Here is a 14,968-nt window from a genome sequence, read left to right as displayed (position 1 = left end):
CTACCCCAGTGAATGTACACCGTCCCCTTGCCACTGTCTGCAATGTTGAACAGAAGCAAATTATTTACATAACGATATTTTTACTTTAAAGGTATACATTATGTATATCCTATGAAATTAACCGTCGTATTTAGAAGGTGGAAGTATGGTCTCTCGTTGACTCGTACTTTTAAATGAGTACATCATCAATTTATTACATAATACATTAACTTGAACAACAGAGAAATATTTCTTACCCCTCGAACTACTCTTTAGCAGGCTGATTTCTGTTTACAGCGACCCAATTTCAGCTTTAAGGTTGACAATTTCTGCAGCAATATCTTCATCGGAATGAAGCAACAGCCTTTTGCTCTTCCCATTTTCACGAGCAGAACATATCAGAAAAAAACTGAATAGAAAGGTAGAGACTTTGCAACCCATACTGTTAGGCACTTTAATGGTCTAAGTTTATATGACGTTATCAGTACTACCATATCTTGGATGACTTATCTTAACCTACTTTGGGAAAGTGAACACATTGAAAACTTAAGTATTTTTAAGCATGAGTGTTGTTCTTTAACTGTTGTATGGTATTAAAATAATAAACGTATGAGTATATCATGTTTTTGTTTAGTTTGAATATACGGTTAATATACCTTTTGAGGCTGTTACCATCTGCAAAGGCCCGTAAAATGGTTTACAACCCGAGTGAGTAACAAGAGGGTTGTTAACTTTTTGGGGGGCCTTTGCAGATGGAAACAACCGAAAACAGGTGTATTAGTGCTATTATTGCATAAAATACACACCAAAAAAACTGTTAAATGTCACGAAAATGCAAAATATATATAATCCTTATAAGGATTTATATGAAGTCATTAGCGGTGTTTTTAAAAAAGCTTTACACTAGGATCGATCAAGGCCGAAACAATAAACGACAGTTGAAGTTTTGCCTCGACGCCATCTTTTCAGTATTCAGTCGATTGGAAAGTCTGTTTTTAGAAAATAAACTAAATTACTTCGAATATTCACTCACAATACTTATCAGGTAATCAAATTATCACCGATATGTTTCTACTGTTATACATATACATGTCATAACATCTAATTTAAACCGGAAACGTTGTGCAAATGGTCTGACTCAAACGTTTCATTGAATTCAATCATAGATTTTCAGACTTATCAAAACACTTGAATTCCAATAGCCTTCTGGAATACGAATTTATATCACAATAATTATTAGTTAAAACATATATGTAACAATATCGAAAACGGCCCCTGGTGCTACGAGGAAATTGAATACATCCGACGCTTTGGCGCTTGTGGACATTGATAGCGTGGCACCTATCATTGATTGCAATGATCAGCCTCGACCAAACCAAGACTGCTTTTTCATACATTATTTTCGCACATATGTAGTTGATTTCTCTTCCAGAATATTAAAACAGGACGTTCAAGCTTCTTTCATTTTATTATGAACAAGTACGTATAATGATATTTTTAAAGCCATATCGTTCTTTAATTTATTTCGAGCAGACGACACAGGCAGCTCGCGAACCTGTACGTATGGCGGGCATGGAAGGGATCCGCATTGTGCCTCGACGAGATAGAGAATGTTTTGGTTGTCACTGGTTCCTCCATGTTGAAGAAACCCGGGTCGCCCATCAACGCAAATGTGAGCAAACGATGTCTTGCTCAAAGACGTCGTATGGAAAGTATCTTGTTGCCTCTGGAAGATTTATTTCTGCACCGAAGATTCTAGCTCTATAGCCAGCGTAATTTCCGTCAACATAACGACCCCATGTTGGATCGCTGGGAAGGCATTGCTCGTCGCTGCCACTACCGACTTCAGTATAGTATTTTCCGGCGGTAAAACCTGTTAGATTAAAATCGAGTTAATATGTAAATCAATCAACTATCTTAATTGCTTTTGTCAAACTCTCTTTTTTGTCATCTTTAAGTGCCTTGAAGTAAAAAAAAATGAATTCTAATTTCACACTTCCAAATATCGCAAAATATGTATAAAAGTTTAAATTATTTATAAAAACTCGTTCAATGTGTCATTTTTAAAGCAATTTACCTTTATATACCAGTTCGCTTGATCCAGGACAGACGTTTCGCCCCCATCTGGTGTAAACTGAACCTTTTTGAGCTGAAAAATACTTACGAACGCCAAAAAAATGTTATTTCAAATTCAATGTTAAACGTTTTTATTAGTTTATGGTTCGATACCAGGTTTGTTTCATATTAACGAGTTTGTTTCCAAACATTCTTTAACATCTCCTTAAAATACCATTTTAAAGGCATATATTATAGTATTCTAAATCAATATAAATTGTTGAACGCTTTATAAAATAAAGCATTAAAGACATTTCTTACATATATCGTGAAGCTTATTTTCCAGTGCAGCCACCGTCGCTTCGAGCGATACCACTTTGGCAGCCAATTCCTGCTCTGAACCTAACAGAACTCGTTTATAGTCCGTCTCTTTTGCATTCATGAATCCAAAACTCAATACAATTATTAAGAAAAATATAGCGTACATCTTTCGAAGATTCTACGTTTTTGTATTGAATATGAACAACCATACATCTTTTTTAAATTACAAAGAAATGCAATTCAAGCTTGCTATTGGTAAATATGAGCGTACTTTATATAATTTATATAATTCTGGTTACAACTTTATGCGCCAGTACCTATTTTGTTTTAATTTAGTTGCCTGTAGCCAGGCTTAAAATAGACAATGACGTCATCCTTTTCCTCGCTACTTCTTTTTTCTTCTACGTCTATTCGAAAAGGTAACCGTCAAAATTTCTCAAACCCCAACCCCTCCCACCCTTGCTTTTAATAGTATGCTTTTAATAGTATACAAACTATAATTATGCTGTTGGTCGTAATTATTACCTATCGGTCGAATTTGCTACGATAGTATAATAGTATGATCCTTCTGTTACTTATGCTTCTTATTATGTAACGGAATTAAGGCATAAATCGGCCAGTTTCATTAAATTTGTGTTTTTCTCCACGTTCGGATGGTCGTCTCTTTTGTGCTAAATATTTTAGTCAAGATGCCATTGCCTGCTGCGAACCTCATCACCTTTCCACCTGCTGCACGGCTTCAAGTCAACGGCCATTGTGTATCACATTCAAGGGCAGCCGCAAGCCGAGTCTGCACGAACCGTGTCTGTGGCGGGAACGCACAGTGGCGATTTACGTCAAGTCAATACTTTAGACAAACTGATAATAATACGCATCTAGGCAGTTCAGTGCTGCTGTCTTCAGAGGCTATCTGCTGATAGTGTCTTCTCCACTAACTGGTGCGTCTCGTTGGTGACGCTAGGTAGGGTTAATGTTGGTGACCCTTGGTGTTGTTAGGGACGACAGGTTAACTGTACACCGCGTCTCCCGCCACAAACAATCAACCCGTGCAATTTTCTGCCATCTTACAAATTCATTTAATGTATCTATTAACTACCAGTTGAATAAGTTGTAAAATAAATAAATTGGTGAATTTCGGTTGTCATAATGTTTATTTACCTTATCAACAGAACCGGGTCTCGCGCACACCTGATACGAAGTGTGTGCTGGTATCGTTTCTTATACTGTGTGTCCATCGATAATACCGTTAAAAAGATTCTTTGTTAAATATATTGCTTCTTGGCTTGTCCCTGTAGTTTCCATTATATTATTTTTGTGGAGCGATTCTACTTGTTAAAGATCCATACTTCATTTGCTGCAATGCCATAAAGTTCACGTCCTTCTACAATTGAGTCACTAGCAAAGCTATTTATTGATATAAATTTAGGTTTAGATCTTGCAAGAAAAACTTCAAATGTTTCATAAACAGGACCAGAACATTTTAAGACGGAAAAAACCTTATTATTAAGATATATAATGACAGGAAAAAAAACTCTTCAGCAAATTCTCAGTATTAAAAAGCTTCAATTTGATTCAAACTTAAGGAAGATTTGTAATGACTTAAACTAACTGTATTATTTAAATAAGAGAGGGAAATTATTATCTATTAAACAGTGTTTTACATTAAAACTATATACCACTCTGTTTCTTCCACATAACCAACCACTCTGTACATACGAGTAGTCAAGTCCTAGAACCCATTTACTCCCACCTCAAGTAAGTAGATCCAAAGAGTGGACAATGGTGGAAATCCTTATCTTGCAAAGGGGCAAGGATAAAAAAGTCCTTCTACGTAAGAAATAAATTTAAATACATTTTTTTAGAATATTTTGTTTAATTGGCTGGTAATAACTATTTTTATGGAACACTATATTATGTTAAAGCGTATCAACTGGACTTTCAAAGCCATGCTATCGAACTCGAGCTTTTTTATATCTTCTTATTGTGTAAACTTGTTTCTTAGCAACTGACTGTTCTTTATGTAACAATTACTATGATTACTAAACTATACGAATGTTCATTGATATGAGAAGGGATAGTAAGTAGCCACAAGTACATAGATAACAGTACTTTATATAGTACAACTAGAACAACGAATGGACTCGAAGACGTATGCTAGACAGATATACCAAAGGCAGATGGTAATTCACACGCACTCCCTCAGACATGTTAAAGACAAGACAATTCAATTTTTTGTTACTGCATGCTAATCAGAGTCGTAGACAATAACACTCACTGCATTTAAGTATCCTATAAGATAAAATGTATGAGAAAAAAAGAAGTATCTTTCAAAAAGGATACTCGTCCGTGGTAAACCACGGTATGACTAGTGTCCAAATGGTTAAAATGTAAATGGATATTGTATTAGGTTTAATTGTGGTATGGTTATTCCTGAGTCAAGTTTAAAAGATGTTTTAAAAAATATATCATAACCATGCACAGTGTAACATAGCATTGCAATGTTTGACTTAACATGTGATATTTATCAAAACAAAAATGTTTTCCGCCCTAAAATGTAAAATATTGCCATGTTATGTATAATTAGATTTATTTTACGGCATCACTATATATGACAAAGAGGAACTGGATTCTTGAGAACATTGTCTGTACGATAATGATCGACAAATAGAAAAAAATCCTTTATTATTTATATGATAAGCATTTTGTCAGCAATATCGCTTTATTTCTATCGTCAGCTTATTGGTCTGCATTTTAGCACAACCCGAAATGAGTTTTTTAAGTAGGTAGTCTCACCGCAAGGAAGAAAAGAAAGCAGGAAAGTATTACACCAAAAACAATCGAGTCCAAAAATCAATGTACTAATTTTAGCAGTAAATTCGTTGTGTTTACCCATAAAAAATAGTTCGTGGGGAAATAAAATTCGTTTTAACAATCAGTGATCTAAAGAGCTTGTTTCCGATACTCCTTTATTTTCTTTGATTAATTTCACAATGACGAATGGGATTTCTAGTTTAAGTTGATGAGTACTTTTCTGGAGCCACGACACTAGCTTTTTTAGACACGGAATGGAGGACACATTGAAGCACGGACTTGTATTGACAAATGTCTGTATGTATGATATGGAGGAAATTGAATAATCTATCTAAAACTTCGAAAATTCACTCACAATACTTATCAGGTAATCAAATTATCACCGATATGTTTCTACTGTTATAAATATACATGTCATAACATCTAATTTAAACCGGAAACTTTGTGCAAATGGTCTGACTCAAACGTTTCATTGAATTCAATCATAGATTTTCAGACCAATCAAAACATTTGGATTCGAATGGCCTTCTGGAATAAGAATTTATATCACAATAATTATTAGTTAAAACATATATGTAACTATATTGAAAACGGCCCCTGGTGCTACGAGGAAATTGAATACATCCGACGCTTTGGCGCTTGTGGACATTGATAGCGTGGCACCTATCATTGATTGCAATGATCAGCCTCGACCAAACCAAGACTGCTTTTTCATACATTATTATCGCACATATGTAGTTGATTTCTCTTCCAGAATATATAAACAGGACGTTCATGCTTCTTTTATTTTATTATGAACAAGTACGTATAATGATATTTTGTTAAAGCCAGATTGTTCTTTTAATTTATTTTGAGCAGACGATACAAGCCAGCTCGCGACCCTGTACGTATGGTGGGCATGGGAGGGATCCGCATTGTGCCTCGACGAGATAGAGAATGTTTTGGTTGTCATTGGTTCCTCCATGTTGAAGAAATTCAGGTCGCCCATCAACGCAAATGTGATCAAACGCTCCAATTCGTTCGTGTGTTCCCGCCATCAGAAAGCCGGAATATTCCTCCGTCCAGCCAGCGTAGCATGAAGTTCTTGCGGGAATCATGATGTTAATAGAATGGTTTGTACGGCACACTGCGCATGGGATGTCTTGCTCAAAGACGTCGTATGGAAAGTATCTTGTTGCCTCTGGAAGATCTATTTCAGCCCCGAAGATTCTAGCTCTATAGTCGCCGTAATTTCCGTCAACATAACGACCCCATGTTGGATCGCTGGGAAGGCATTGCTCGTCGCTTCCACTACCGGCTTCATTAAAGTATTTTCCGGCGGTAAATCCTGTTAGATAAAAATCGTGTTAACATGTAAATCACTCGACTATCTTGATTGACTTTGTCAAACGCTCTTTTTTCGCCATCTTTAAGTGCCTTGAGGTAAAAAAATGAATTCTAACTTCACACATCCAAATATCGCAAAATATGTATAAAAATTTAAATTATTTAAAAAAAAAACTCGTTTAACGTGTCATTGTTAAAGCAATTTACCTTTATATACCAGTTCGCTTGATCCAGGACAGACGTTTCGCCCCCATCTGGTGTAAACTGAACCTTTTTGAGCTGAAAAATACATATGGACGCCAATAAAATGTTATTTCAAATATTTCAAATTCAATTTAAAACTTTTTATTAGTTTATGGCTGGATGCCAGGTTTGTTTAATATTATTTACAAATTTGTTTCCAAACATTCTTTAACGTCTTCTGAAAATACCATTTTAAAGGCATATACTATAGTATTCTAAACCAATATAAATTATTGAACGAAATCATAAAGCATTAAAGACATTTCTTACATATATCGTGAAGCTTATTTTCCAGTGCAGCCACCGTCGCTTCGAGCGATATCACTTTGGCAGCCAATTCCTGCTCTGAACCTAACAGAACTCTTTTATAGTCCGTCTCTTTTGCATTCATGAATCCAAAACTCAACCCAATTATTAAGAAAAATATTGCGTACATCTTTCGACGTTCATGTATTGCTATTGCATATGGACAAACAATGCATCTTATCAGAAGGCCAAACAATTTTAGACAATTATGGCGTGCCATAGCCCCCCCCCCCCAATCCATTTCTTTTAACTGAAACAGGATTCCTGTATTAATATGCATATTAGTTGTTACTATTTGTGCGTTTTAACTTTGCAAGATTCTATGTATGTACGAGCGTATTTTATATAATGACGTAAAAAAGGATCTTTGTTAAATATTTGGCTGCTTGGCTTGCCCCTGTTGTTTCCATTGTATTATTTATGTGGAGCGATTCTACTTGTAAGAGATCCATATTTCATTTGCGGCAATGCCATAAAGTTCATATCAGATGAGTTTACTCCTTCTACAATGGAGTCACTAGAAACGCTCTTTATTGATAGACATTTAGTCTTAGATCTCGCAAGACTGACTTTAAATGTTTCAGAACATTTCAAGATGGTGACATAGTTATTGTTGGAGACTACTGCAATAATACATATTATATGTTATATATTGATCGTTGTGGGCGACAGCCAATGTTTAATTTCACTGTCGATCGGTAATTATTATATTTAAGATCAGGATAGATCGAATAGTATGTACTTTCTAACGTGTATGTATTAAAAAAGTTGTCAAAACGTTCAATCTGTGAGAGTGCAGCTTTAACTTGAGAAAACTTAATAATACAAAATAATAATAAACTTATAGGTAAACCCAAGTACTTCTATGATTAGAGATCCCAACTCGATCTGCAGACGGAGGAATACAATTCAGAGCACCTAATGCAAAAACTTTTCAAAGATACGATGCAGTCATTGTTTGAAACTATGAACATCACACACAGTCTGCCTTATAAAATAAAAAGGTTTAACTGTGTAATCATAGAGTTTTGAAATCACTCAAAATACCTGAGTTAACTATGTGCCGCGAAACGGACGTATATCCGCTGTAACTGTCAACTTTTAAACTAACTCTGGAATAAATAACAAAACAACTATTTTTTATGGAACACTACATGTTAGTTCGTGTCAACCGGACGTTCTTAGCCATGCTCCTGTATCGAACTCAAGTTTTTTTCCATATCTTCTTATTGTGTAAAGTTGTTTCTTAGCAACTGACTGTTCCTTATTGAACAATTGCTTTGATAATTAAACTATTGGGATGTTTATTCATAAAATAAAGGATGTAAGTAGCCAAAAGTACATACATATCAGAACTTTATATAGTACAACTAGAACAATGAATGGACTCGAAGACGTATACTAGACAGATATACCGAAGGCAGATGGTAATTCACACGCACTCCGTATGACAAGACAATTCATTTTTGGTAACTACATGCTTATCAGAGGCGTGGGCAATAACAATCACTGGATATAAGTATCTTATACGATAAGATATATGAGAAAAAAGAAGGATCTTTTCAAACAGGATACTCGGCCGCGGTAAACAACCGGGCTGACTAGTGTCCGAATGGTGTATAGGAAAAATTTAATGGATATTATTGTATTTGGTTAAATTGTGGTATGGTAATTCCTGAGTCAAGTGGAGATTGACACAATGACGTCAGAGATGCGCCGACGGTGACGTAACTTAGGGAATGGAGAGACCTAATTTCAATACCAGTACCAACCTCCTATCATTTTTGGTTCCAGAGATATCTTCGAGATTAGATCCCGCTTACGAGCTATATGGGAGCGCGTTAAGACGACGAAATGTCGCGAATTTGGTCATACTTTGACGCGCTAGAAACCGGTGACCAAATATCATCCAAGACACCCCGCCGGGTGCATCTTGTAGGGTATAGCGTGCCCTAAATGGAAAAATTGGTCCCAGTCTGGTCAGGTGCAGGGATGCTGAGATATCTTCGAGATTGCCTACCCCATTATAAGGCATTTTTGCGCCATTTCAGCGTATAATATAACCTTGTAGGCGAATGGAAACGGTGACGCAATGACGTCAGAGATGCGCCGATGGTGGCGTAAAGTAGGGAATGGAGAGACCTAAATTTCTATATCAGTACCAAGCTCATATCAGTTTTGGTTTCAGAGATATCTTCGAGATTAGCTCCCGCGTACGAGCTATATGGGAGCGCGTTTAGAGGACGAAATGTCGCGAATTTGGTCATACTTCGACCCGCTAGAAACCGATGACCAAATATCCCAGACACCCCACCGGGTGCATCTTGTAGGGTATAGCGTGACCTAAATGGAAAATTGGTCCCAGCCAGGTCAGGTGCAGGGATGCTGAGATATCTTCGAGATTGAATACGCCATTTTAAGGCATTTATTGCGCCATTTTAGCTTATAAAATAACCTTGTAGGCGAATGGAAACAGTGACGCAATGACGTCAGATTTGTGCCGATTGTGGCGTAACGTAGGGAATGGAGAGACCTAATTTCAATACCAGTACCAACCTCCTATCATTTTTGGTTCGAGAGATATCTTCGAGATTATCTCCCCTTTACCAGTTATATGGGAGCGCGTTAAGACGACGAAATGTCGCGTATTTGGTCATACTTTGACGCGCTAGAAACCGGTGGCCAAATATCCTCCCAGACACCCCGCCGGGTGCATCTTGTAGGGTATAGCGTGCCCTAAATTGATAAATTGGTCCCAGCCCGGTCAGTCTATGTTAACCATGCACAGTGTTAAAGAGCATTGCAATATTTGACTTAACATGTGTTATTTTTCAATACAGAAATGTTTTCACCCCTAAATAAGTGCCATGTATTGTATTATTATATTTATTGTAGGGCATCAATATATATGACCAACAGGAACTGAGTTCTTTAGAACATTCGTCTATACTATGATGATCGACCTTGAAAGTAGTTAGCCAGTTTGCTTGTGGTTGCAACTAAACGCTGTAAAAAAATATCGTTATTTTTTTTTTATTTAACAAAATAATAGTACATAATGAAACATAAAATAACTCCTCATTATACTTTCATTTCACTAGTAAAAATATTCCGTCTTTATTTATATGATCAGCAATTGGTCGGCAATATCCCTCTATCATTTGTCAGCAACTTTGGTCAGCATTTTAACACGACCCAAAGTGACGCATTGTTCGTAAGTAGATAGACCAAACGAAAGGAAGGAAAACAAAACAGGACAGTATTACACCAAAAACAATCAAGTCCAAAAGCAATGTACTAATTTAAGCGTTTCACTCGTTGTGTTTACCCTAAACAGATGATCTGTCTTATTTATCTGGAAAAAAATCGTTCGCGGGGAAATAAAATTCGTTTAAACAATCAGTGATATAAAGAGCTCGTTCCCTATGTTATTTGACTAATTTCTAGTTTACTTTTATGATCTCTTTTTTCAAGCCGCGGCACAAGCTTTTTAGACACGGAATGCAGGTAACATTGAAGCACGAACTGAAAAGATATTTTCCAAAAACATATGGTTTAAGGAGAAGCGTCCATGCTGAGATGGTCGTAACCATAGCGAGGGTCAACTTGACTACCCTGAGTATTCGACATTCCAGCCTCAGAAGCAACGTTTCTTGCGGGAATCATGAGTGTTTATGTTGAGATTGTCTTGCACACGACGCATGGCATACCCTATTGATTCACCGGTCTGAAAAGGAGAGTGTACCAATCTTCATTGTCAATTCTGACCAACAAATCCACACTCTAAGAAAAACCGTCGCCATCGTGGTAATCACCCCCAACCGGAGTGTACGAAAAGCAAGGTTGTCGGTACCACTTCTTAAATCTGTGCAGTGTCGCCCAGCAATGTTTCCTGTCATATAATATACTAGTAGGTAATAATTAATAAAAACTACGTTTTCAGCATCTTATCAAAATGGAACTACAGAAAATACGTACTGCACCTATGCATAAACAGGGCAACACAAACGCAATGTGTACAAAGCGTTTGCAAAAGTCTTCATTCAGCTCATATGAATTAAATGATTTTCACAAGCGAAATGCTTGACTATCGTCCCATAACAAAACATGTTAGTGAGTTTTCGTTATGGTATCGTATAACCGGACTATTTTTCACCTCCATAACTAAGTTGTGTACTGTCTGGACTCAAGTTTCTAACCCACCGAATTCACGTCTTCCAACACTGCCTCAAGGATAATATAGTCATAAGTGTAGGCAGGCTTTGGCCTTACGTACGGAATTCATCTATAATTTCTTTCCGAATCCTGTGTTACAAATCATTGTCAACGAATTTGAGTTTGAGTACCGAAAATTACCCACTGTTCAATCTAATTAAATCACATTCTAGTTTACGCTTTGTCAGAGAGATGTTGCTATAGTGACTCGAGAACCTTAGTTAGATCGGCGCACAATTGAGTTTCAAGTGAATCTCATAATACCATCATCTGCTTGCGTACCTAACGCGCATTAAAAACCATGACATACCGCGTACTAAAAGGGAACTTTAAGATGTACGTGAAGTTAGCGGCCTAGCGGCCTATCGGCGTGAAGTTAGCGGTCTGGCGGCCTAGCGGTCTAGCGGCCTAAAATGGCATCCTATTCCAAAGCATGTATACATGCCTTTTCTTTTAAAACAATGATATATTAACTGTTTTTATGCACAAAATATCATTTTGAAGCGATTTTCAACTTTTTTTCCAAAATGTCGTTCAAGCAGTTCAGCGGCCTAGTGGCGTAAAGTAAGCGGCCTGGTGGCCTAGCGGCCTAAAATGGTTTCCTATTTCAAAGTATGTATACATGTCTTTTCTTCTAAAACAATGATATATTAACTGTTTTTTTATGCACAAAATCAATTTGAAGCGATTTTCAACTTTTTTTTACAAAAAAGTCGATCAAACATTTATCTATTTTAAAGCATGAAAACATGCCAGCTCTTATAAATCAATGATATGTCTGCTGTTTTTATTCATAAATTATCAATTTGAAGCGATATTCAACATTTAAAAAAATAGTCGATCAAGCGTTTCAGCGGCCTAGCGGCCTAGCGGCCTAGCGGCGTGAAGTTAGCAGCCTAGCGGCCTGGCGGCCTTATATGGCATCCTCTTTCAAAGCATGAATACATGCCTTTTATTCTTAAACAATGATATATAATTATTAACTGTTGTTATTCATAAATTATCAATATGAAGCGATAGTTTTTAAAAACAGTCGATCCAGCGATTCAGCGGCCTAGCGGCGTGAAGTTAGCGGCCTAGCGACCTGGCGGTCTTATATGGCATTCTATTTCAAAGCATAATTACATGCCTTTTATTCTTAAACAATGATATATAATTATTAACTGTTGTTATTCATAAATTATCAATATGAAGCGATAGTTATTAAAAACAGTCGATCCAGCGATTCAGCGGCCAAGCGGCCTAGCGGCGTGAAGTTAGCGGCCTAGCGGCCTGGCGGCCTAATATGGCATCCTATTTCAAAGCATGAATACATGCATTTTCTTCTGAAACGATGATATATTAAGTGTTTCTATGCACAACATATCAATTTGAAGCGATTTTCAACATTTTTTTCAAAAAACTCAATCGACATTTAAAAAAAAAATGCCGCTAGGCCGCTGAACTGCTTGAACGACTTTTTGGAAGAAATGTTGATAATCGCTTAAGATTGAAAATTTGTGCATTAAAACAGTTAATTTATCGTTGTTTTAGAAGAAAACGCATATAAAAACAGAAATAGAAAACAATCTATGGTCGCTATGTTAATATAGGAATAAAATACATTGATTTATCATTGTTTTCCAAAAAAAACCACATGAACAATTGCTTTAAAATAGGGAAAAATAAGGCCGCTAGGCCGCTAGGCCGCCAACTTTACGCCGCTAGACCTCCTGGCCGCTAGGCCGCTAACTTCACGGCGCTAGGCCGCTAACTTCACGTCGCTAGGCCGCTTGGCAGCTAAATTCACGTACATAACTTTTAGCATCTTCATGTTAAACCTTTTTCAGGTTTAAGTACAGGAACCAGCCTAAACATATCAAAGTCACATTGATACACTTCAGTTACCATTTCGGTAAACAGTGAGACAAAAATGAATAAACAAGAGCTACTGAACATGAATGATTGGTTGGAAAAGCGCTAACAGTTGATTGAGTGGGTTTCTCAAACTAGTAAAAGAATCAGTATTTAAGTGAGAAAGAGTGCAGTAAATGTTTAGTAAATAATCAGTGCCGTAGCCAGACTTAAAAAAACACCGAGGCATAACGGTCTAGGGGGGTCTGGGGACGCGCCCCCCCCCCCCCGGAGATTTTTTTGCAAGAAACGATTTCCTGCACTCTTTGGTGGAATTAAATGCATAAAAAGGTTACATATTAATATAGCATTTCAACATTTGTGTTGCTATTACTTTTGATACAGTTGAAGTTAATTCTACACGGTTTACATAAATTTAGACAAAACAAATGTGCATTTAGAGGAAATTTACTGTCACAATCATATGAGGCTTTGTTACCAATACCATAAACCTACTTCTAAACGTCACATATATCGTCACTTTACATAATCAATAAGTCAACATTAAACAGCATGGTACCGTAGTTTGTAGAATTTATTCTTTTATATCTAATTTTCAAATATAGACATTCCGCCTCGATGGTTATTTTTAGAGGTATAGAAAGTGTAGCTACGGCACTGATAATACTTATAGATTTAGATATAGATTTGCACCGCGGACATTTCAGTTTTAAGGTTGATTATCTTGCCAGCAATATTTTCATTTGAATGTAGCAACAGTCTTTTTTTCCGCCCATTTTAATGAGCAGAACAGAGAGAAATCAGAATAGAAAAGACGCATATTAACTAATAAGTACAAACGTCCAACCTAATATGTCATTGCGATGTCGTTTATTGCTGGACCTATCTTTGAATACTTGAGGAATGTGAATGCATTCGGCTATTTGTATTGAACCTTATCGCGTCGCCATTTTCTACTGTTTTCATTGAGCACGGCACTACCCTTGATGTTAAATATATTTTTGTGACAATAGTCACTGACCAATGTTAATCAACTTAAGCTCATGATGAGCTAATGCAATCGACAGTTGCTCTTTGTACAGTACAAGTATGCGTGTTAGACCCCTAGCCACATCACACTTTGACCTGCCGTCAAACATCTGAATACCTTAGTTATTAGACAAACGCCTAGTCTGGTGAAAAGTATCTTTTGCTTCGACCAACCTGAGCTTAAAAGTCGTCGTCGGATTTTCTTGGGGATAAAAGATTATCCTTCAAACCATTTTCAGTGCAATAACCGATGCCAGCCGACGCCTCATATATAAGATATTGCTCGTTAGGTTTTTGATTCATTTCGTATTAATATCTCAAATGATTTGACAGCATATATTTTTATGGTTTAATTCTTTATTATCTTCTTTTATCTCCTGGTTTGTACAATTATACATGCATCGTGAGACTGTATGAAGACTAAGTTTTACCTTTAAATTCGCTAAGGTGGCTGTCTTTGAACGACTACATCGTACCTTAAAGAAAAAAAAAACACTGTTGCCTCTGTTCTGTTGCTTCGTTTGCAGGGGATGTTTCTTTCCAGACGCTGAGTTCTTGAAATTAATTAACAGTTTATATATTAGTTTTACAGTATTCTCCATTAATCAAGTTGATGCTTGCTCCGATGAGGAGTATATTTAATATTGTATTTATTGATAACTAATGCGACAAGTTTGAGGTGATGAGCGTAGTTTACCCCCCCCCCCCCCCCCCGGTAAATCCGTGCGCAAATGAACTCGTGTGGAAATTCCAATGCGGTAATCCAACCATGTATTTTTAAAAGCTAGTTTAATGCCTGTGTTATAGTGTTTAGTGTTGAGGTGTTAGT

The 14,968-nt window shown here is 36.7% G+C and overlaps 1 protein-coding gene across 1 annotated transcript; it reads right to left on the bottom strand.

Annotated features, from left to right (window-relative positions):
• Positions 1-6,011: 6,011 nt before the first annotated feature.
• On the bottom strand, positions 6,012-7,126 carry LOC128213865 (short-chain collagen C4-like). Its single transcript, XM_052919934.1, has 3 exons — positions 7,006-7,126; positions 6,700-6,771; positions 6,012-6,493 (listed from the first exon to the last, which is right to left on the bottom strand). The coding sequence occupies exons 1-3, from the start codon at positions 7,124-7,126 to the stop codon at positions 6,012-6,014; spliced, it is 675 nt and encodes a 224-aa protein (XP_052775894.1).
• Positions 7,127-14,968: the final 7,842 nt, after the last annotated feature.

Source organism: Mya arenaria, chromosome 13, assembly GCF_026914265.1.
Source record: "Mya arenaria isolate MELC-2E11 chromosome 13, ASM2691426v1".
Taxonomy (NCBI): domain Eukaryota; kingdom Metazoa; phylum Mollusca; class Bivalvia; order Myida; family Myidae; genus Mya; species Mya arenaria.
The sequence above is the reverse complement of the archived record's forward strand: the minus strand, read 5'-3'. Positions and strand labels throughout refer to the sequence as shown.

Bases quoted from the DNA above. Each gene is read 5' to 3' on its own strand.
- LOC128213865 (XM_052919934.1), bottom strand. From the start codon at position 7,126: ATGAATGCAAAAGAGACGGACTATAAAAGAGTTCTGTTAGGTTCAGAG. The intron at 6,772-7,005 runs GTAAGAAATGTC...TGTATTTTTCAG, and splicing joins AAATAAGCTTCACGATATAT to CTCAAAAAGGTTCAGTTTAC. The intron at 6,494-6,699 runs GTAAATTGCTTT...TTTATCTAACAG, and splicing joins AAGCGAACTGGTATATAAAG to GATTTACCGCCGGAAAATAC.